Source organism: Eurosta solidaginis, chromosome 1, assembly GCF_040869045.1.
Source record: "Eurosta solidaginis isolate ZX-2024a chromosome 1, ASM4086904v1, whole genome shotgun sequence".
Lineage (NCBI taxonomy): Eukaryota > Metazoa > Arthropoda > Insecta > Diptera > Tephritidae > Eurosta > Eurosta solidaginis.
Window position 1 is genome coordinate 37,519,000 of NC_090319.1, and position 25,417 is coordinate 37,544,416.

At 40.2% G+C, this 25,417-nt stretch overlaps 1 protein-coding gene across 2 annotated transcripts in view; it reads left to right on the forward strand.

The window, feature by feature from the left end:
• CtsF (Cathepsin F) overlaps positions 1 to 25,172 on the forward strand; it is a 45,891-nt gene extending 20,719 nt beyond the window's left edge. The window contains exons 2-7 of one of the 2 annotated variants that reach the window (XM_067786829.1): positions 10,445 to 11,425; positions 17,401 to 17,531; positions 17,595 to 17,983; positions 22,476 to 22,824; positions 22,904 to 23,082; positions 24,470 to 25,172. In XM_067786829.1, coding sequence (XP_067642930.1) covers positions 10,445 to 11,425; positions 17,401 to 17,531; positions 17,595 to 17,983; positions 22,476 to 22,824; positions 22,904 to 23,082; positions 24,470 to 24,738 — 2,298 coding nt within the window. In that variant the 3' untranslated portion in view covers positions 24,739 to 25,172. The remainder of the gene's footprint in view (positions 1 to 10,444; positions 11,426 to 17,400; positions 17,532 to 17,594; positions 17,984 to 22,475; positions 22,825 to 22,903; positions 23,083 to 24,469) is intronic. The other variant, XM_067786838.1, reaches the window with a different exon arrangement.
• The last annotated feature ends 245 nt before the right edge of the window (positions 25,173 to 25,417 follow it).

Genomic DNA, 25,417 nt, shown 5'->3' on the forward strand with positions numbered 1-25,417 from the left:
TCAAATTTTTTTTATTGTTAAAAAACCGTTATTCCATGCTTGTCGGCACATAAAAGTTCCTAGAGGGGCTATTTTGAACCGATTTCAATTTTTCCAACGGTTTCGGAAAGTTAAATAATGGTATTCTTAATATATAAACAGCAGTTTGTTAGTTTATAAGGTATAAGAAGAAATTTCTCCACTTAAATCTGAAATTTTCGTAAAATTTTTTCGTTTTTCGAGTTTGACGCCATTTTTTTGGTACAATTCGAAAAACATGCTTTAATTACAACAAATATTATTGTTCTACTATTAATTCTGAGTAAAACTAGACCTTTTTTATTGAAAAATTTTAAAAATTGACGAGGTTACAACGCTTTTTCGAAAACAAGAATTTCAACCTTTTTACCACCCACTGCATAGCAACGTATGGTTGACATGCTTGATCGACCGGTCGACCGGCCAGCTGTAAAACTGCATGATATCACCTCATGATAGCGACCTTTTCAGCACAACAACAGCAACAAGTGATTCCATTGATGCCAAAGGTAGTATTGCCCTAAACGGAACTTTAAAGGTTACTTCTTTTTCGGATGTTAAGCAGATACAAAGTAAATTCTTAAGTTTAAAGTTTAAATAAATAAAGTTTTTAAGTAAAATAAAGAGTTAAGTGTTTCACTTAAGTAATACTTAATAAGCAACACGACTAGCTTAACTTGTGTAAAGGTAAGGTATCAAGCGACCTAGCAGACATTGTTTATCTATTAAAGTGTAATACGATCTAGGTTTGAATATAAGTCATTACATAATAAGGTAAGCTGTGTGATAAACGCAACAACTTTTGTTATGCTTGCGGTTTATTTGTCGATAGACAACATCGCGTAGAGCTGAGAGAAAATAAGGCAGTGATTGAAGCGTTCAACCTTTTTTTCAAATGCTCCTACGTGGAAAGTGCTTGGTTTGAACCCGAGGTTGTATGTTTGACGTGCTCTATACACCTCAAAAAATGGAAATCCGGTAAACATAATGACCTGGGTTTACCATTTGTGGCTCCTATGGCTTGGCATTATCAAACATATCACAAGCCCAATGATTGCTACTTCTGCCAAACAAATATCGATGGTTCCGCTATAAACCTCGTCACTGCATAAAATATGCTGATGTACTGTCTGTTTCAAAACCAATCCTGAGAGAAAAAGCGGATGAACCGACTGTGGACAGAAAACCAGAGTGTTTCTGAATCCAGCCCTCAATTTTCCAACGAGCGAAATGACCAACCGTATATTCCAACTGGGACAAGAGGAACGGAACGTCATTTTGTGACCTATCAAGACTTTTGTGATCTTGTGCGGGATTTGGAATTGTCTACAAGGCAAACAGAGAAGTTGGCCTCTCGATTGAAGCAGTGGAATTTGGTACAAAATGACTTAAAAGTTACACTTGATCGGGATAAAGACCTAACATCGTTTGAACGAGTTTTCGATACTGATGATACCGACAATAATCTGGTGTATTGCGTTGATGTGGATAAATTGTTCGCCGCACTCGATCACGAGCATTGCCCGCAAGATTGGCGATTATTTCTTGACGGTTCTTGCAAAAGTGAGTATCTATTATTTTGTGTATGTGAGAGAACAAAAATCAAGTAAGTATCATTCGAAAATTAATTCCCAATTCACTAATATCATAGGCTTGAAAGCAGTATTGTTGCACAACAACAATCAGCTACCATCTGTTCCCGTAGCATACGCCACTGATATGAAAGAAACATACCAAACAATGGAGAAGATTCTTCGATTAATTAATTACAATAAGTATCACTGGCAGATTGTTTCGGATCTTAAACTCCTGACAATTCTATTCGGAATGCAAGGGGCTACACCAAAAATCCATGTTACTTTTGTGAATGGGACAGTCGTGCCAAAAATCATTATATGTGTAAAGATTGGCCATCGAGACAGTTTTTCCAACTAGGCAGAAAAACGTTCTCAACGTTCCATTAGTAAAGGCTGACAACATCATTTTACCGCCACTGCATTTGAAACTGGGCTATATGAAACAATTTGTCAAAAGACTTCACAAAGACAGTGAGGCCTTCCTACATCTGAAATTAGTTTTCCCTAAATTGAGCGATGCCAAGATTAAAGAAGGTACTTATAAAGATTCTCCCCCCTTCACTATTTAAAAAAAAGTATTATCCAAATGTATTTATTACGATAATGAATTGCAGGCATTTTCGTTGGACCACAAATTCGTAAGCTTATGGTAGATGAAGTTTTCGTTGAAAAATTTAACCAAGTGGAGAAAAGAGCGTGGCTTAGTTTTATTTCATTATGTAAAAACTTTCTTGGAAACGTAAGAAGTGCTAACTATGTTGAGGTGGTCCATGAATTTTTGGAAGCGTATGGAGAAATGGGATGCAACATGTCTATAAAAATTCATTTTTTGCACTCCCATTTGGAATTTTTCCCAGACAAGGTCAATTTAGCGACGAACAAGGAGAACGTTTTCATCAAGAGATATTGACGATTGGAAAACGGTTTGCAGGAAAGAACCAAGTGAGGATGTTAGCTAATTACTGCTGGTCACTTATACGTGAAACTTATGATTCGTCTTTTAAACGAAAAAGATCAAGCAAACATTTCTAACTCGAATCTATTTTGAAAAAGTTAAATTTTTCTGTATACAAAGAGCAATGGAATCAATAAAAATAATATAATGAGGTGATATCATGCAGTTTTACCGCTGGCCGGTCGACCAAGCATGTCAACCATACGTTGCTATGCAGTGGGTGGTAAAAAGGTTGAAATTCTTGTTTTCGAAAAAGCGTTGTAACTTCGTCAATTTTTAACATTTTTCAATAAATACGGTCTAGTTTTACTCAGAATTAATAGTAGAACAATAATATTTTTTGTAATTAAAGCATGTTTTTCGAATTGTACCAAAAAAATTTGAGGGTATAGCGGATTTTTCAAATACCGTTTCGTGTTACACTTGACTAGATAAACAATCTTAGCTAGGTCACTTGATGAGTGTATTTACTTTTTTTTTTTGTAGCACTGTGTAATTTGGAAATTTGAAAACGGGTTTTAAGTAACTTCTCGATGAGCTAGAGACTTGAAATTTCAAACTTAATTCAGACGTCGATGACAGCCGATGACACAATACAAAAACTTTCGCTAGGGGCGCACAGACTGGGATATTTAGACAAATCAAACGGAATGTAGGGAGTTTTGGGATTGATTTTTGTGTAAGTTCTCATTGAGATACAACTGTAAAACTTCACAGATAGGTTAAGACACCGAGAAAATAAAAATAAAATAAAAAAATGTTAAGCATTTCCTTTATATAAATGGACAAAAATCAGCGTAAAATGTCTTCTTATATAAAGACATATTCTTGCTAAACTTTGATTTTTAAATTTTGACATAGAAATTACAAAAATATTTATGAAAAGTAAAAATGTATATATATTTTTACTTCCCATAAATATTTTTGCAATTTCTATGTAAAAATTTAAAAATCAAATGGTGATTTATTTTCTACACGAAAATGTCGCCCTATGAAATTGTAGCCACTTAAAATGTTCAGTGCCACCCTGCATGACTTGAAAAGAACAAAAATTGTAACCATTTTTACAAAAAAAAATGCAGTTCGTGTGGTTGTTCGCTGTCAACTGTGATCGCAAATTGCTTTTGAGTGAGGTATGATGCGAGACATATGTACATATATAGCATTCGCTTCAGCATCGTGTGATTCATCAGCTAATTGACAGGGCTGTTTTCTACACCGTCAATGGCAGCGAGGGCAAGTAATGCTGCATTTTTGGCCATTTTTAGGGGTAAGTTGTTGAGAAAAGATAATGATGGCCTCTATTAAGGCTAAGCTGATTTTACAACAGAACACAACTTTTTGAAGGGTTGGCATGAAGGCGACATTTTCGTGTAGAAAAGAAAACACCAAAAGTTTAACAAGAATATGTCTTTATATAAGGAGACATTTTTCGCTGATTTTTGTCCATTTCCTTTCATGAACATGACATGGTATATTAACTTTGGTCCGATGTTTGTAACGTTGAGAAATATAGAAGATAGACTCACCATTAAGTATACCGAATTGATCAGGGCGACGAACTGAGTTAATATAGCCATGTCCGTCTGTCCGTCCGTCCGTCCGTCTGTCTGTTTGAACGCGAACTAGTCCCTCAAATTTTGAGATATCTCAATGAAATTTGGCTCAATGATGTATTTTTGTATTATTTTAGACATTTGTCGGATCCGTTAGGATCGGACCACTATAACATATATCTCCCATACAACCGATCGATCAGATAAGACGATTTTGGTCTTTCCTGCCGCAATTTAGAAAGTATAAACGTGAAACTCGGTGATATATATTTTAATATATCATAGAAGATGTATATTGGAACGATTTTCCGTCATCCCTTGCCAAATTGGGTTTTGATACAAACCAGTTTCGGCGTTGTGCCATCATCAGTGTCGATTTTAGTTCTGATCTGTTGTTGTCGTTTGTCCTGTATTTATAGTTAGTAGGTACATGAGCAGGTATTGTCAAGATTGATGCTTGTGTATATTTAGTTATGTGTATGTGCTGTGTGTTCATTCAGAACCGAGGGTGGTTTACTAATCGATTAGTGTGGCTGACTGGGGTAGGTAAAAATCCGTGATTTTAGTCGTTTGACCTTCTTTGTGGGTTTGTTGTTTTGGTGTGTTAATTGTTTTGTGTTTATTTGTTGTTGTGTGTTTGTCTGTTGTACCTGTGTGATTTTGACTTTGTTTCTTCTAAACAAGTTTTAAAGGCTCGAATATTGTGTCAGAAATTGTGTTTATCTGTTCGTTTATTATTCTACCGTCGAATGTTTTCTGTTTGTAGATTTCTATGTTTTCGAGTACGTTGAGACGTCGGCCTTTTGCTTGTATGTGAAGAACCCTAACTGTTTTATTGATGTTTGCTGGGGAACATTCATTCTCGACCATGTGATTCGCGAAGTTAGACTCGGGTATAATGTTTGGATTCCGTATTTTTTGTTGTAATCTCTGATATGCTCTCTGAACCTCGTTCTTATTTGCCGTCCTGTTTGTCCTATGTAACTATGCTGGCATCCGCAGGTAAGCTTGCATACGCCGTGGCTGCTAAACGGATCCTCTGAGTTAGTGTTAGTTCTTAGTTTTCTCCCTAGATTGTTCGATGTTTTGAATGCTGTGTTAACGTTGTATTTTTTAAAGAAGTTTGCCAATTTATATGTTGCTTTTCCAGTATATGTCATAGTCGTCCAGCTATTGTTTTCCTTTTCATTATTTCTTTTTGGTTCTCCATTTGTCCTTCTTATCTATTAGTGCTTTTTTATATCCTTTGTTTGCAGCGATATTATATATGACCTCAAGTTCTCTCTTATATGCCTCTTGTGTAAGAGGTGTTCTTTCAAGTCTATGTACCAAGTGCCTTAATGCTGCATTTTTATGCTGTTGTGGGTGATTTGAGGTATTGTGTATTATTGTGTCGGTGGCCGTTGGCTTTCTATATATGTCATAGTGGCCACCGTGGTGTGATGGTAGCGTGCTCCGCCAACCACACCGTATGCCCCGGGTTCAACCCCCGGGCAAAGCAACATCAAAGTTTTAGAAATAAGGGTTTTCAATTAGAAGAAAATTTTTCTATGCGGGGTCGCCCCTCGGCAGTGTCTGGCAACCGCTCCGAGTGTATTTCTGCCATGAAAAGCTCTCAGTGAAAACTCATCTGCCTTGCAGATGCCGTTCGGAGTCGGCATAAAACATGTAGGTCCCGTCCGGCCAATTTGTGGGGAAAATCAAGAGGAGCACGACGCAAATTGGAAGAGAAGCTCGGCCTTAGATCTCTTCGGAGGTTATCGCGCCTTAAATTTTTTTTTTTTTAGTTAAATTTTTTGGCTTCTTTATCAATATTTATCGTGAGGTCTAGATAGTTGATTCCTCCGTCTTTTTCGGTTTCCATTGTAAATTTTATATTTCCGTGCTGCTTGTTGAGGTACTCCAGTACAAGATCTTCGTTATTAGTAGTTAAAACACATATTATGTCATCCACATATCTAGCATAAAATGACACGCCTAATTTGGACTTCATCTCCTGTATGTACTTTTCTTCCAGATTTTGCATGAACACTTCCATAAGAATTGCTGAAATGGGGCTTTCCATTCCAAGACCGTTTGTTTGTCTATATATTTTATTGCTGAATTGAAAATAGTTTTGATGTAAAGTGGTTCTTAGCGTATTTGTGATTTGCATACTTTTCACTTTGTTTTTTTGTATTATGAACTATTGTTGAGCTAACTATGTCCAAAGTCTCCGATAGTGGTATAGATGGGTATAAATCTTTTATGTCAAAAGATACCAATTTGCTGTTCCTTGTTAGCTCTACGGTCTCAAGTCTCTCCATTAGTTCTGTTGTGTTAGAAGATTTTCTGAAAAAATCACTTTGATCGGAGCTATATATAGTATATATCCCATACAACCGAACGTTCAGATAGAAAGATTTTTGGCAATTTCTCCCTTAATTTCCAATATAAAAACGTTAAACTTGGTGATATTTATTCTAATATATTGTAACGAAGTTGCTGCAAATCCTCTTATTTGCAATCCTCTGCTAAGTTCGAATCACTAAACTGTTGAATAAATAACTCCAATATTGAATGATGGAAAAATGGCCTTTATTAAGTACTTCACAATAACACTTATACTTTGCTACTCGCTGGCTTAATAACCAAACTGATTGATAACTCAAATGAAACTCTACTATTGGCCGCCAGATCGCGTGCTTAATCAAACTGATTGATAGCTCAACTCAAACTGAATTACTTCTTACTCGCTTGCCCCGCTTTTATAGTTTACGCTGCATACTTCTAGGCTCTTCGATTTCCAGAACTTACTAGTTGTTTCGGCTACAAAATCGCCAGCCACAACTACGTGCACAAATTATTGCTCTCTCTTGTGACAACTCAGATAAGATATATGCATTGCCGCTCCGCTGATCGTATACGTACATATGTGTAGACGCAATTATTTATTCGTTTATGTAGATACATAAAGATTGAATTATTGATGTGAATGTTTGTAGTTTGCGCACATAGGCATATAAGTAAATGCATATGTGTGTGACATCTCTCTGGGCTGCCTTATATATGTGTATACTTGATTTAATTATTAACGTAAATACTGCTTGGCATGGCCTTAGCATCGCCTTAGTGATGGGATAATTTAGTGATGCTAATATCCGTGACAATATCATAGAAGATTTCATGAAAAAATCATTTCGATCGGAGCTATATATAATATATATCCCATACAACCGATCGTTTAGATAGAATGAATTTTAGCCATTTCTCCCTTAGTTTCCAATAAAAAAACCCGAAACTTGGTGATATACTAAGATATTGTAACGAATGTTAGCAGCACTGAGCGATGCTATCGTCTCTAAGCCGATGCTAACCAGTGACGTGAATGCACATCAATAATTCAATCATTATGTATCTACATAAACGAATAAATAATTGCGTCTACACATATGTACGTATACGAACATCTGAGCGGCAATGCACAAATACATGCATATATCTTATCTGAGTTGTCACAAGAGAGAGCAATAATTTGTGCACGTAGTTGTGGCTGGCGATTTTGTAGCCGAAACAACTAGTAACTTCTGGAAATCGAAGAGCCTAGAAGTATGCAGCGTAAATTATAAAAGCGGTGCAGGCGAGTAAGAAGGGATTCAGTTTGATTTGAGTTGTCAAGCAATTGCGATTAAGACGATATCTAGCGAGCAATAGCAGTATTATTTTGAATAGTAGAGTTTCATTGAGCTATCAATCAGTGTGGTTATTAAGCAAGCTATTCGCTGCACAGTTTGAGTGTATTGTGAAGTACTTTAATAAAGGCCATTTTGCATTATTACAAATTGGAGTTATTTATTCAACAGTTTAGTGATTCGAACTTAGCAGAGGATTGCAAATAAGAGGATTTGCAAGCAAATTCGTTACAATATCATAGAAGATTTCCTGTAAAAATCATTTCGATCAGAGCTATATACAGTATATATCCCATACAACCGATCGTTCAGATAAGGGGGTTTGTTGCCATTTTTTTTATATTTATCTTAAAAATCGTTTAGGTATGTACATCTGTTCTATATATTTCTTATCTTATAAATCCGATTATTTGGAGATTACGAACGAGATATGATTATTGTTCAGCCCCATTCATGAAAGGTATGAAGTCTTCGGCACAGCCGAAGACAGTCCCGTCCTTACTTGTTTGTTTGATGATCGGTATTTTATGGCAGAGATCTGACCACCATTGTAGGACAAATAGTAAATTTATTTAAATCAGTTTGAAAGTGGAAGTGTCGAAAGAGTCGAACAAGACAACAAAATAAACTATCCAATTAAGTATTCAAATAGTAGATAAAATGTTAGTTGGATTTATTATGATACCCAGACATACATAAATGTGTGTAGTATATTTCCCTATTCACTAAACCGGTTTGAGTGAAATTTTTTACAGTGTAAACTGTGCTAATTCTAATCTTATACGCTGATCGTTCGGTTATCGGCTTTTGAACCGCTTGAATTTCAATGCTAACAAGCCGGCTTGAAGTAAGACTTCTGTTACGTAATCACTCATGTATGTTGCTTATAACTGCTTCTTGTTTGCTTTTGTTTTGCTGTTTTTATTACTGACACATTGCAATAATGCGTGTTATTAACTGAAATTATGCAACGACATAGTTAGACTTGTCTTGACAAAACCATGTATGTATGTAATTACCGTAATACGCTGCTGTGAAATCACGCCAAGCGCTTTTATGAAACTCTGCTCTTACGCTAGTACGTTTTTAGGCTAGAATGAATTTAAGCTTTCATACTGATACGATCACACGCTTTTACGCTCTTGGATGATTGCAGCCACGGAGTATATTCGGTTTGAAAGGAGCCTTCCCGATAGTGAATCGTCTGTGGAAGTAACTGTGGCTTTACCACTACGGAGGGCGGTGCGAAACTGTTTCGGCCGGTTAGTTTTACCCATATTAAATACTATACTGCTGAGCCCGCTTCTGGAGCAGGTGTTCTGGAAATCATATAAGCGGTGATCCAGACCTGGAAAGCGAGTGAAGGGTAGAGTCAGTTAGCTTGGTAACCGAGGAGCAGGTGCCTGCGAGCCCTAACAAAGAAACTGAGTTGAAAAGGGAATCGGGTAGAGAGGGGAAGAAAACCCTCTCACAATACTGTGCAGCATTATGAATCACACAGCGCTTGGCAATCGTAATGGAACAACAGTTCGTGAGAGGAAGCGCTTTTGCATGGGCCTGTAATGCAGTGGAATTAGGTCGAAGGTAGCTCGGTTGAAGGTGATTACCCTGCTTTTAGCAACCTCAGCGGGATGTAAGCAGAACCTTGAGGCAAAGCTACAAAGCAGAAAAATTAGAAAAAAAGTGGTAGTATGCCAAAAAGAGACGAAGTGATTAACTAGCTAACACTGACAGACTCCCCGACTCCCTTGCTCGCGATAGGATGAAATATGTGGCAAAGTAGTCACTGACTATAAGGCAAATACATTACAGCAATCCTTATGCTTATGTCTGATAAGATTGATCCGAAACGACCTAAATGAAACGAGCGAGAATAACACGACCTTGAAAATTTGTGTTTAAATAAAATTGACAATTTTCACTCGTACATATCTCTGAAAGTTAAATGTTAGAACATTGAAATGTGCGCTTAATCTCTTACACAAGAGAAAAATTAATGTGGGCGTGGCATCCCCATGCAAAGTGTGGCATATGTACGGAAGTGAGAGCAGGAATGGGAATCAGAAAGGATAGGACTAATGGGGAGTAAGTGGGAATACAACAAAACAGGGGTGGGAGAAGAAGAGGGCACGGTGAGAGATGGTTGACGATAACGATAGGTAGCCGGGAAGAGAGTGGGGAAGACAGAGGGGGGGGGGGGGGGGGGGGTGGGTCACTAAAAAGTAGAGCGTGGGAAATGTTTAAATACATGAAAGCTAAATCTCGGGCAGAATAGGGTATGTCGAGTCCGCTTGTAGATTACAAGTATGCTCTCTATCGCTCAAATCGCTTATAGTTTAAACTACATTGGATATATGTAATTATATGGATTCATCTTCATAATCTTCATAAAGAAACATTTGAAAAAATATTTTCGCATACTAGTAAAACATTAACTTGGTGTTGGGGTGTTTGGATGATGGAAGACTTTTAAAATAAACAAATTTTTACAAAGATGCACATTAGCACCCATATACACACAACTCATACACACACATTCACCGGTGCATGTTGCTTGTACAGATGCAATTTTGGTGCAAAAACTCATGCTTAAATATTGCACACTCTCTGTCTATATGTTTGTCAAATTCGTGTGCTTTCACAATCTCTTCAAATTCCTCGGCATAGGGACAACTGCAGCCAGTATCAGAGGATCCCGTAAAATATGTACACGTATTAAATCCCGGCGAACGTGAATATCTATCACCCAACTTGATTGGCGTACAAAATATCGCCATGACATTCCTACCGCTTACTATGAACTTCGTCAACATCATCGATGCGTTTCGGGAAATTGTGGATGGGGTACGCTACGAGATACACCTAAACGCCATTGATACCAAAGCAAAAGAGGCTGAAGTCATATGTCGCTTGGTGATAATTGAAAAACCATGGCTGCGTACCGAATGGGGTGATAAAGTGCGTGAATTACGTGCTTCCAATTGTACCAGCGAAGAGGATAATTTGACGGATCCGGCAGCGCGCAGCAAAGCTTTAAATGATAAATATACAAGAAATGCGATCTTTAATGGTGGCATACGCAATGAGTTGGCCGATGATGATATGTCTAAATTAGAATCACAAATTTTACCAATGCCGTTCTCAACGAATGCTCTAAAACGTCGTGAAACACCAGGAAGTAGCGTCGCCAAACCCATCTCAACTACGACTGCAGCTACCGTTACAGCGGCGGAGGTATCGCGTACTACAAGCACGACCATTACAGCGGTAACAACACCTGAACAATTGAGTAGTGATGATGTGACAGAGTATGCGGATGTTGCAACGACGTCAGCGCCAACTGTAGCGACAGTCGTTGATGCTTATGATGAAGATAGCGTAGCAGAAACTACTACAACCGTACCCGTACTCACACAAGCAGAAATGAAATGGTTAGATGATTTCCTATCAGTTGGTGCTCTAAATTTTGAGGACACTCAACGTGAAAGACAAAAAACCGAACAGCTAGCAGTTACCAGTGGAAATTTGAATGATGACGATGCCGCTAGTGAGAGTGCTTCCAGTAATTATGTACAACAAGAGCGAAGCGATGAGCATCAGCTGAAGGAGGGAGAAAATTCATTTGCTGAGACATTGGCGCAAGAACAGGTAAATGTTGTGCGCAATCACAATAAACAATGCACTTGGTTGTCCGCGGTCGTAAGTTAGTGCGTACATACGCTCGGTCACTTGTGTAGCCTGTCTTTGTTCTCTAGTTTGTGCTTTCGAAACGTAGAATATGTGTTCTTATTAAATGTTTTGTGTTTATACTATAAATATAAACTTTATAGTCTCAATACATTTCCTGTCGTGTACCTCTGTAATCTGTTCGTAATCGGGATTCATTCGAAGATCTTTTCAGAGCGATGTTTGGACCCTTTAGGAGCAGTTGGGAAATAGTTTCGTATTGTATTGGGATTAGTGTGAGACCTTAATATACAACTTTAATGCCATTGGGGCCGCTCCGGTATAATTTCGGTACTATTTGAGACGAGCTTCATTGGTAACAATCGATATTATCGGCTTATTCTCGATTTGTTATCGAAGAGTTATCGGTTTGTTATCGGCGTATTATCGAATGGCATTCGAAATGTTATCGGCTTACATCGACGAGTCGTCGGTTTTTATCGGTTTGTTATCATTGAAAGCCCGATGACTAGTCTATAACCAGTGTTATTCACAAAAAACCGAAAAAGTCGATAACAAACATATAGCTTTGGTTTCATCTCCAACTAAATGTCTCGAACGAGCGTCTTAATAAATCTCCGTCACTATGCCTACAATCCTGGATGTCGACGGAGCTTTATAGCAAACCGTCTTCCACCTTGTTTCGACTGATTATGTGCTGTTATATTCCCTGTCCACACTTATGTAAGTATGCCGTTTAGTAGACCTTAGGCGAGTTAGGTTAGGGTACAAATGCGTTAAATTTCGCCTTATACGTTTAAAGCTCATTTAAAATCCTCCGCCTACAGTTAGCTATCGCATTACCTACATTATTCGGAGTTAGTAACATCTTAACGAATTTTTGAAACACGCTCACTAGTGCTGTTAAGATTACCATTCCTACTTCGCACGTCAATTTGGATCTGTCCGTTAAAAGTGAAATGAATAAATAAGTAAGTTGTGACATTTCTCAATCATTCCTACTATCATAGGACAGACTTTAATTTAGCTTTTTAATAGGCTTCCAGACATACAAATTTATAAATGATTTCGCTGAGATACGACCTTTTTCACAGAATGTCCGAGATACCTCCACTTAAATGAAACTCATAAGTTTCGTTATGGTGCAATTTTCTTGAGGTAAGGGAGAGAGTGAGACAGAAAACAAAAGGAGAGGGCGTAAGATAGACTGAAAAAATGGGAGATACGTTGAAGAGCAATGGGAAAAGATATATATGAGAATAGACTGAGCGAAAAAGAAGAAAGAGCGAAAGTGGAAAGAGGAGAGAGCAGGAAGTAGTGTCATCTTTGGAAGTAGGGATGGTAGAAGTGAAATAGAGGAGAGAGGCAGTTCTTGCACGCTAACCATTATTGACAGGCAACTCAAAGTTCGGGCAGGGTAACGTCTGCCGGGCCTTTTGGTCTCCACAATGTAAGATTAATCGATGTGTATTTCGCAACTGTCGAATGTCATTGAAATGTGTTCGATTCACCATTTCATGCATTAGTACGTGAGTAAGAGTTCGAGAATTCGCGTTTTAGCAAAAATGAATTTCCTTTGTTAATTATTAGTCCAAACGTGTGTGGTTGGACGGTTGGGCGGCTGGGTGACGTTATATTCATGGCGAATAATACATAAAATTCTGACAGGTGCTAATTTGTCACCAGCTGATTATGAATCACAAAAGAGCTGTATACAAAAACTGTTGCGACATTCATATATAAGAATATATATAGTACGATTCAAATATGCATATAACCATACAACTCTTGACCGATATAAGTTCAAAACGGTGAAGGACTTTGTCCTCCAATGAACAATCATTTTGCCAACAGGTAGTACTTTAAACCTTATGGGCTTATTTCGGCATGATTCTTTCGGATCATCTCAAATTTATTCATTATTTTCATCTTCAATCAACTTTCACTATCCGGGAATATTTCCAGCGTAGTTTAAGAACTGCTCGGACGCATTTCAGGACTCTCTTATAATCATTTCGGGATGTTTCGGGATAATTTCTAAATCAACTCAGGAACACTTTGGTATCATTCCGGTATTGTTTACGCGATCAACATTTTAGTTTTCGGCATCACTTCGAGACTGTCGGGTTCCTTTCTGGGCTGTCTTAAGATTATATTTGAATGTTTCGCGTTAATTTCGCGACCATATCGGGATGGTGTTCGAAATTAGTTTGGGGTCATTTCGGTACTAATTCCGGATTGTTTACCGGATCTCTTCAGAACTTTTTTCGACATCAGTTTTGAATCAGTTGGGTACCATTTCGGAGCTATTTTCGGAATATCACCGGCTGGTACCGTGATTAATTTGGAACCGTTTCGGTATTGCTTCAGGTATAATCATTGTGTGTCTATTTAGGTATTACGTTGGATGTAATTTCTAGATGCTTTTGTGTCCTTCAGCCTCACGAAGAGACTATCTTTGGACCATTTCGAAACTTTTTTCGGGACTCCTTTCAGGATCTTTCCGGGGCTATTTAAGTATAATTTGGGACTATATCTAAATCAGTTCGAGATTATTTCCGAGATAATTTCATAACTCCTCGGGATTATTTCGGGACTGTCTTAAAGCCATTTCAGGACTGTTTCTGAATAATTTCGAGACCATTTTGGCAACATTCGAATATTGTTTACGGAATCAATTTGGCTCTATTTTGTGATCATTTGAAACAATTTCCGGAATATTTCCGCAGTGTTTTTGCGCTCATTTTGAGAATGTTTCGTGGCTTCTTAAGTTTATTTTGGGGTTTTTCGAGATTATTATGTGACCATTTAGGGATCTTTTACGGATGGGTTTCGGAATTAACTTGGGACTATTTAGGGATCATTTCTGGACTTAATCCAGATTGCTTACGTGAACACTTTGGGACTGTTCTTGAAATAATTTTGGAATTAGGTGCGGGCTATATCCCGACTATAACCGGTTGGTTTCGTGATTTTTTTAGACCATTTGAGATTGTTTTAAGAACTTCATAGTTTTGACTTTGAGATCATTTCGGATTCGTTTTTGGGATATTTGGATGCTATTTAGATTTACCTTCAGAATCATTACGGGCTGAATTTTAGAACATTTCGGGACTATCTCCGGTTCATGTCGCGATCATCTCCAGAACATTAATGAATTGTTTTCATTATCAAATTGGAGCTATAATCGACATTTTTCCTCTCTGATTGCTTAAATCCTTGCAAACACTAATAATTGTCAATTGTTTGTCACTTATTTACATAAATCGGGATACAAGCATTTTTTAGCACGATATTTAAGGAATCCTGGTCCATATGCTCTTTTCCTGTCGCAATGTAGGCCACCGCCTTTTTGTTCCTGCAACCGGTGAGTCTTGGTAGGAATGCTTTCTGGGCCTTAGAAAGCCATCTACAGCACTCTTATACGTGAAGAATTATAGATTGGAACGATTTTTTGACATTGTGACATTTGGTTTGCCATATTCAGCGCAATTTTTTTCCGTTCGGAGAACGAAACCTTTCATTACTTTTTGAGTCTCATTTCCTAGGAAATAGGTGGTGTTTACACATTAAACTCCCCAAAATAAAATAGAGGAAAAAAGTGAGATTTACAAATCCAAAGTGCAATGGTTTTTCCCGTAACTATTTGATCTCTTGATAGCTTCAAATTGCCCACCCCAAAAATTGTGTAGAATAACATCAATCTATATGAGTGACTCTGGATAATTTTTTCACAGCGTCACTTGCTATAGTTGATATCCCGCACACAAGATACTTATTTCCGAAGTGGTTAACGATGACTACAATAACACCAAAAGCTTCTTGAACATATTTATAGCCAAACCCGCGGTGTAGATGACGTGCTGGTCAATAAAATTCATTCAATGTAGGCGCAGAAAGCCATTGTGGTTCAGCCAGAGGCGGGTCAATGCATAACATACGGAGTCAACATGGGCTCACACCAGGGTCACACTTCTATGATCAGACTAATTATCAGCTTTATTAATATGGGGTTTAGTCGACCAGACTCTCCATCAATAGCGTCGGAAATCAGCTTGCTCATCTCCAATGAGCGATCTTTGTATGCTGGACGGAAGCTTTCTCTATAACGTCTGGTGGCTCCCGTTCCTTTCAGTCTTATACCTTATACCTAGGAAGGAACTTAAGAAAGAGTGAAACAACACGAAGTGGGCCGCGACGGATATTGCTGGGAGCTGCGATATAGACAACTGTGTATTATTAGTGCCACAGCATTCTATGCCACACATACCTTTACTGAGGCGATCTTTTAATATTGAGTTCTTTGAGCCACGATTGTTAATGCCAAAAATTGAACCCGACCTCGTACATACCAGAATATTTACCAACGGCGCAAAAACTAACTTTGGGTCCGGCGTGGGGTTTAATGTAGACCACTTCACTTCTTTGGGGGAAGGATGCTTCAATCTTCCATGTTGAGGTATTCGCATTCCTCAAAGGTATATACTATGTGATGCAGAATATGTGTTGAGGCAAAAGTATAAGCAGCCAAGCTTCACTAGAGGCATTGGCTAGCCTTGTTACTGCTCAATAGTGTTTTGGTAATTTGAGTTGCATTCAGATATGTAATGAGACGGCTTGGCCAATGTAGATTCTCAACGTTCATTCCTGGGCCAGTCAGCAGTTCTAACAGTCCCGTCTTCTGGCATTGGGAGGCTGTAGATGGGCAATCATGACGCCACCTACTTCAGAAAGCCCTGATAGATGTTTGCTCTCATTAAGCTGACGAGACTGTAGACAAGTTGGTGGTTGCTGTTTTCACATGTTATAAACCAGAGATAAAATCAAAAGCTTTGCAGCACTTGAGACAACAATGTGAGATATGATATATTTCCTGGTAGGTGGTCCGGAATTATAGTTGGTGGCGAACTACAGATGTGGTTCGAGCGAAATGTTCTCTGCTAGGTTATTGGCCCTTCCTGTGAGGTCAACAGTGTATATCAAGGTGTTACTTTGCCGGATACGAAGGCGAATGCTGATGAAGCGATATCTTGGGTCCCTTGAACTTTCGATCAAACCCACCTTCTTATCTGTCCTCTGAAAAGGTGGTTTAAGTTGACAGCGCTACTGAACTTAAAGGAAATGCGTTTCTCAAACTCATTAGAAAATCTCTTAAATACATTTTCCCATTTCCCAAATGCATTATCTCTTTTCTTAAATACAATTCGAAAAGGTGTAGTAAACCTTTTTTAAGTCTTATCAACGTTTTTGAAATCTAATTGACGATTTCTAATACTAATTAACATTTTCTAAAATACAACTGAATATTTCGAAAATTAAGTCCGACTCTTTTACAATACAACAACAAATATTGTAGATATCTATATATATATAAATTAATTGCTGTGCGTTAGACCTGCTCAAACTCAAAAACGAATGGACCGATTTCGATAATAATTTTTTGTTTTTTCGTTATGGTTCAAGGTTGGTTTAGAGAAATTTTTTCGGAAAAGAAGGCGTTGCTACGCCCCCTATTAGGAAAAATTTAAATACGCTTCTCCACAATTTTTTGAAAAGGGTATTCAAAATTTATTATAGAGCTTCCATGTATGATGAGGGGTGCAGTGGAGTTAAAGTTGGTGTGGGAGTGGAAGTAAGAGTTGGAGTGGGATAAACAGTTGGAGTCGGAGTGGGAGTGGCAAGAATTTGAGTGTAACTGGGAATAGGAGTTGGAGTGGGAGTGGTAGGGTGATAATTGGAATATGGAAAGGACGAGAATAAGAAAAATAATGAAGGATAAAGTAGAAGAGAAAGCAAAAGAAAAGAAGAAGAAGAATTAAGACTCACCTTTTAATGCAGGCAAACGAATTTATGGGCAGGACAAATTGTCAGGCACTCTACTTTAATTATAAAATCGACGTTTATTTTTCTAACTTTCCTTTTCACTTTACTTGCAGATTCATACCCGTTCTAAGCGTAGTAACGATAACCTACCTGGTGGTATAAGCAAACTTGAAAGTAAAGATGCCGAAGAACGTCTGCAAGCTTCACTCGATAAATTAGCGGCTGGTGATGGTCCAAATTACAGGTGGGCCTACTCAAATAGAATAAAAAATATACGCCAACGACAATCACATTTTTAAAATTTCAGAATTTCGAAAATTTACTCAGCCACTACGCAAGTCGTTTCGGGCAGTTTAACTAAAATTGATGCTGAGCTCATTGATGAGACTGATGCTAAGGAACGTTGTAACATCAAAATCTGGTCACAGCCATGGCTGCCTAATGGCATTGAAGTCACTTTCAAGTGTCCCACTAAGGAATTGGTAAAACGTCGTCATAGTCGTTCGGTAGAGCAGTTGGAAAAGAAGACACACAAGAAACGCAATCATCATAGCTTGGACAAAAGTGAACATTTATTTAGTAAATTCCAAATAAAATATAATCGTCAATATCACACTGTATTGGAACGTCAAATGCGTTTGAGAATTTTCAAACAAAATTTGCAAACCATAAAAGAGTTGAATCGTAATGAAATGGGTGAGTAAACTTTGTTGCATCAAATAATGTTGTTGTTGTTGTTGTTGTAGCAGTGCTTCGCCCCACCTAACAGACGCGACCGATCACAAACTGTCATCAATATCCTCTAACGGGAGTCCAAGGAAACTTGCTGTTTCAACAGGGGTGGACCATAGGGAAAGGGGTGTTAGAGGCGTTGGTTCCACATTACAATTAAAGAGATGGTTGGTGTCATGTGGGACACATTGCAAGCGGGGCATACATTTTGTATGTCGGGGTTGATTCTGGATAGGTAAGAGTTTAACCTGTTACAGTTTACTTTGAGTACTGGATTCACCGGGCAATTCCCGGCATAAAGGTCCGACGCCTGTTTGTGGAGTTCACCAAGGACCTGCTTGTGTTTTTTCGCTTCATACGGCTGGGTTCTCAGGTGCCGTATTTCCTCAAAATGCTTACGGAGATGACTCCTTAAGCCCCTAGGCGGTGTTGGCTCGTCAATCAGATGTCTGTTGGGATGCCCAGGTTTCTGGGTATTCAACAGGAACTGTTTGGTCAGCATCTCGTTTCTTTCCCTGATGGGGAGTATTCTCGCCTCATTATGCAGATGGTGTTCTGGGGACATAAGAAGACTGCCCGTGGCAATTCTGAGAGCAGTATTTTGGCAGGCCTGTAGCTTCTTCCAGTGGGTAATTTTTAGGCTTGGCGACCATATGGGTGACGCGTAGCAAGTAATCGGCTGGCTAATTGCTTTGTATGTAGTCATGAGCGTTTCTTTATCTTTTCCCCAGGTACTGCCAGCAAAGGATTTGAGGATTTTGTTACGGCTCTGAATTCTCGGAACAATTGCGGCTGCGTGCTCACCAAAATGTAGATCCTGATCAAACGTCACACCCAAGATTTTGGGGTGTAGGACAGTCGGTAGCGTAGAGCCATCGACGTGGATGTTCAAAATGGTCGACATTTGGGACGTCCATGTTGTAAATAAGGTCGCGGAAGATTTAGTCGGTGATAATGCCAGGTTTCGCGAGGCGAAAAAACTGGAGAGATCAGGGAGGTAGCCGTTTATTTTATTGCATAGCTCATCGATCTGTGGGCCTGGGCCTGTGGCCATTACTGTGCAGTCATCGGCGTAGGAAACGATTGTGACTCCTTCCGGTGGTGAAGGTAGCTTAGATATGTAGAAATTAAACAAAAGTGGGGATAGGACACCACCCTGTGGCACCCCTTGTTTAATTCTCCTTGGCTTTGATGTTTCGTTTCTAAATAGCACCGATGCCTGCCGACCACCCAGATAATTTGCGGTCCACCTTTTAAGACATGGGGGAAGGGTAGACCCTTCCAGGTCTTGCACTAACGAGCCATGGTTGACCGTATCAAAAGCTTATGATAGGTCTAGCGCTACGAGTACTGTTCTATGGTGGGGGTTTTGATTTAAACCGCAATTTATCTGGGTGCTAATGGCATTTAGCGCGGAGGTAGTGCTATGGAGTTTTCTGAAGCCATGCTGATGGGAGGCTAGCTGCAAATTTGCTTGGAAATAAGGGAGCAAAATGGCTTCGAGCGTCTTTGCTACTGGCGATAGGAGAGATATCGGACGATACGACTCTCCTATGTTAGCTGGTTTACCAGGCTTTAGTAGCGGGACCACCTTGGCCATTTTCCATTTCTCGGGTATGACAAAGGTGGAAAGAGACAGGTTGAAGACCTGCGCTAAATATTTGAAACCCTCTTTCCCTAGGCTTTTAAGCATCGGCACGGCTATGCCGTCTGGGCCCACTGCTTTGGATGGTTTAGCGCGACCAATGGCGTCCTCAACCTCTTTAGCGGTGATGGTGATTGGTGACGCGCTGAATTTGTGTTTATGTGCGTGTCTGTTGGCCCTCCGTCTATCTTTGTCGACCGTAGAATGCATTATATATTGTCGGCAGAAAGCGCTCGCGCATTTTTTCGAATCCGACAGCACTTTGTCGCCAAAGGCGATGGAAACTTTGTCTTTGTGCTTAGTCGGATTCGATAGGGACTTTACGGTGGACCAAAGTTTACCCACACCGGTAGAGAGGTTACAACCTCTTAGGTGCTCCTCCCATTTCGCCCGCTTGTGTTCATCCACAAGCAATCTGATGCGTTGGTTTATATCCCTTATTTGGGGGTCACCTGGATCAAGCTGCCTTATAAGTTCACGTTCTCTCGCTAAGTTTGCGGCTCCGCCGGGAAGTGGGGCCGGATTTCGGGAATTCTCCCGGCGGGGATGAAACGTGCCGAGGCGGATTCAATGACCTTGCGGAAGGCACGCTCCCCTTGGCGGGCATCAGTCGGGATAGGGAGGGCAGCAAAGAGGTTGTCTGTAAAAGATTTATATTCTTCCCACTTTCCTTTTTTAAAGTTTATGAAAGTGCGTTTTTCGGTGACGATGAAGTCGGCGGTACGCTCGAGCGAAACAAGTATAGGCAGGTGGTCGGATGCCAATGATACCATCGGCTGCCAATTGACGCAGTTTACGAGTTCTGCGCTCACGATTGAGATATCTGGCGAACTGTGACAGCTTCCTACCATACGTGTGGGGCGTCTCCGTTTATTGTGCAGAACGTCGTTTCTTCTATTTGATCCGCCAACATCTCACACCTACTGTCCGCCCGCAAATTTGAATGCCATAGATCATGATGGGCATTGAAATCGCCTAAGATAATGCGATTGTTGCCAGTGAGTAAGGCTCTGATATTAGGGCGGTATCCACTGGGGCAACAGGTGGCAGGGGGGATGTAGATGTTGATGATTTCTAGGTTTGCATCGCCTGACCGGACAGATAGGCCTTGACGTTCTAAGACATTGTCCCTGCGGTTGTTGTTGTTGTTGTAGCGATAAGGTTGCTCCCCGAAGGCTTTGGGGAGTGTTATCGATGTGATGGTCCTTTGCCGGATACAGATCCGGTACGCTCCGGTACCACAGCACCATTAAGGTGCTGGCCCGACCATCTCGGGAACGATTTATGTGGCCACATTAAACCTTCAGGCCATCCCCTCCCTCCCCAACCCCAAGTTCCATAAGGAGCTTAGGGTCGCCAGAGCCTCGTCTGTTAGTGAAACAGGATTCGCCGCGGATAGGTGAGGTTGACAATTGGGTTTGGAGAAGCTATATGTTGCGCTGGCAACCTGCAGGGTTGCGCTACACAGCCCCTTGAATCTGGTATTTTAGTCGCCTCTTACGACAGGCATACCTACCGCGGGTATATTCTGACCCCCCCTAACCCGCTGGGGGATTGTCCCTGCGGTCGATGCCAGGATTAAATATGTGATATTGCACAGAGTGGTGTATTATAAACGCGAGGCCGCCTCCATTTCCGCTCTCGCTATCTTTTCTGTGGACATTATACCCAGAGCAGGTCTGCAATGCATATCGTGCTGTGAGTTTAGTCTCTTGAATCGCAGCAATGCGGATGTTGTGCCGGTTCATGAAATTGACTATCTCCGTAATCTTCCCAGTTAGTCCATTACAGTTTAACTGCAGAATTATGAAGTGCATGGGGGGAGACGTCGCCACTCTGGGGGCAAGTGACGGGTGACTACGCCTGGGTTGAGGAAAGCCAGGACGCAATTGCTGTTGTGGCCCTGGGACTGGGCGTCCTTTGGCAAGCATTGGGGTACCCGGATGATTTGGGTTTGCGACCTGGCAACATGGCGCGATGAAACCCGTCGCGGAGACCAGAACATCTAGGAAAGTGGCACCACCCAAGGCAGGAGCTGCATTGGGTGGATGTCGCAAACATATATATTCTGTGCTGGCAAACGGTGCAAACGGAGGTAGGGACTAAGAGTCTGTTTCCCTGACGAACACGATTGCTGCCGGAAAAGAGGGGGGGGGAGAAGCCGGGGGCAGGGGCTGTTGCTCAGCATTGCTTCCGACTCTACTACGAAGATTGTAGTTATGAGTGGTAGCAGCTGTTTAGTTGTTGGCGCCGTGGGGCGCGAGCAGCAGCGGGTACTTGTTGTGGCTTGCTGAGCAGCGGGGCTGCTGGAAGGTAGTGGGGGGGGGGGGGCGCTTAGACGTAGACTACGGGACGCCTTTGGGCGTAAACAGCAAGGAGCCACAAAAGATTTATAAAAGTTACGTGGACGTCGGGTTTTGGGTTCAAGCCCAGAACAACCTGTCCGATGCAACCATCCCTTACACGAGACACACTGAACAGAGTATGACCGTCCTAAAAAGATTCTTTTCCGGCAGATGCAGCAAAACCATTTCTCAGGACCGGGGTCAGGAGACGGACGCGGATTGGATTCGATACCTTCCCGGAGCAAGAGAATATGGAGCAGTCCTGCTGCAAGGAGCTGCTGGGAGGATGACAATTTGTGGGAGGGACGCAACAAATTAAATGGGGTTACACTGAAATGACAGTCCTTGGTCGGGAAAAATCCCGAGTCGCTCCGGTACATAGAACCGACTGCCTTGGGAAGCGTGCATCAAATAATCTCAGTTTCCTATTCAAATTTGCTTAACTTCTCTTGTTGATCTTTCACAGGTAGCGCCAAATATGGCATAACCGAATTTGCTGATCTTACTAGCACCGAATATAAACAACGCACCGGTTTATTGCCACGTCCACAGGGTGCAGTAAGCAAAAATACGCCTGCTGTCATTCCTAATGTAGCGCTGCCAAAGGAATTTGATTGGCGTGAGAAAGGTGTAATCTCGAAGGTGAAAAATCAAGGCGTTTGCGGTTCGTGTTGGGCTTTCAGTGTTACAGGCAACGTAGAGGGTTTGCATGCGGTAAAGACTGGTAAATTGGAGGAATATTCTGAGCAGGAATTGCTTGATTGTGATACCACTGATTCTGCATGTCAAGGTGGTTTGATGGATCAGGCTTACGAGTGAGTGCGCCCATCTTTAGTTAAATGCATGTAAATCAAAACAATAAAATAACATTTTCCTACTTTTATACGTATGTAGAGCCATACAACATATTGGTGGTTTGGAATTGGAATCCGAATATCCATACGAGGGTCATAAGAATAAATGTAATTTCAGCAAGTCAAAGGTGCATGTCAAAGTAAAGGGTGGCGTTGATTTGCCCAAAAATGAAACAGCCATAGCACAATGGCTCATTACGAATGGTCCTATTTCGATTGGTAAGTTGTTCCCTGCTTTTAACTTCAGCAGTTATAAAATTGAATAGATTGGAGAGTTCTCGTCTGAGTGCATTACAAACAAATCTCCCGACCTATTCAAAAAAATAAATTATAAGGTGCGATATACCTCGAAGGAGAATTAGGCAAAGCTTCTTCATCAATTATGCTCCATTTTATTTGTTTCTGCAGATTGGCGGGATGCGAGTTACCTACATGTTTGTGCCAACTCCGAACTGCTTCTAACGCAGATGAATTTTCGCCGAAAAGCTGTACATGGCAGAAATACACTTGGGAGTGTTTGCTAAATCACTGGCAAGGAGCAACCCCGCTTAGAAACATTTTTTCCAATTGAAAAAAAAAAAAAAACTTTCTAAACATTTTGATGTTGCTTTTCCCGGGTCTTGACACCAGGGCGACCGCTATTGTTATTGTTGTAGCAGTGCTTCGCCCCATCCAATAGGTGCGACCGATCACAAATTGTCATCAATATCCTCTAACGGGAGTCCAAGGAAATATGCTGTTTCAACAGGGGTGGACCATAATGAGAGCGGTGTTAGAGGTTTTGGTCCCACATTACAATTAAAGAGATGGTTGGTGCCATGTGGGGACACATTGCAAGCGGGGCATACATTTTGTATGTCGGGGTTGATTCTGGATAGGTAAGAGTCTAACCTGTTACAGTATCCAGATCGAAGTTGAGCTAGAGTGACTCGTGTTTCCATGGGGAGTGTGCGTTCCTCTTCCGCAAGTTTTGGGTACTGTTCTTTGAGTACTGGATTCACCTGGCAATTCCCGGCATAAAGGTCCGACGCCTGTTTGTGGAGTTCACTGAGGACCTGCTTGGATTTTTTGGCTTCATACGGCTGAGTTCTCAGGTGCCGTATTTCCTCATAATGCTTACGGAGATGACTCCTTAAGCCCCTGGCGGTGTTGGCTCATCAATCAGATACCTGTTGGGATGCCCAAGTTTCTGGGTATTCAACAGGAACTGTTTGGTTAGCATCTCATTTCTCTCCCTGATGGGGAGTATTCTCGTCTCATTATGTAGATGGTGTTCTGGGGACATAAGAAGACTTAAAAGACATCTTCTCAACTCAGCGTAGGTTATGAGTCGGTCTTGCAATCCAGATTTTATAGTAACCGATTCAATATCCTTGCGTCTTGTTAATTTCAAGGCATTCTATGCAGCTGTTACAAATTTGTTTTCCTAAAACAGCTGAACCACTGTTTTGTCGAGCCCATGGAACTAATTCATACAGAATGTGCCACTCGAAGATGGCATTTTTGAGGCAATTTCTGTGTGGTCTTCAAGGGAATTCTTATTTCGATATAGGTGAAATATTTTTCATATCGTAATTTTTCTAAAAATATGTCGATTCTATTTTAGGTATCAACGCCAATGCTATGCAATTCTATCGTGGTGGCGTCTCACATCCATGGAAAGCTCTCTGCTCCAAAAAGGATCTCGATCATGGTGTACTAATTGTTGGTTATGGTGTATCTGATTATCCAATGTTTAAGAAGAGTCTACCCTATTGGATTGTGAAGAATTCATGGGGACCGAAATGGGGTGAACAAGGTTACTATCGCGTTTATCGTGGCGATAATACTTGTGGTGTCGGCGAAATGGCCTCTTCAGCGGTGCTAGATGATTGATTCAATCAAAAAAAGAGTATATAATTATATTAAAAAGTATAACAAAAATGATTAAATAATTATCATATACATATATAATCAAATTCACAATGAAGTGAATGAACCATATTAACTATACAATAATTAGTTTATACCAAATGCTCTCACACATTATTACAATTAGAAAACAAAAAATCCATTGAACAAAATTTGAACAAACAAAATCATTACAACTAACATACTACATACTTAAATACTCTTTACAATAACTCATCTCAACGAACATTTATATGTAACATTTTGTAACGATCTTGTAAGTTTTTATCTATATTTTGTAATATAATCGTTAAATCCTTTTTCAATGTATGCATGTATGCTTATAATATGAGTACATACATACTTACTATGTATATGACATGAAATTTACAATAAAACGCAAACATTTCTTTTTTGTAGTAATAGTAGTTACTATCCGCAAATGATTTGTGTATTCATTCAATATTCATATTCGCTGACTCTAATAAGTAGCCAACGCAGTTTACGTGATTCCAAATGGTTAACGGTTCAGCGGGTACTACTTCTATTGCGGTGTAAATATTTGCAGGCGTATAGAGGCCGTAAACTGAAAATATATGAAATTTATGTAAAAAATAGTATAATAAATTAAATAGATATTCAGCCCTATGACCAGCCGTGGGTA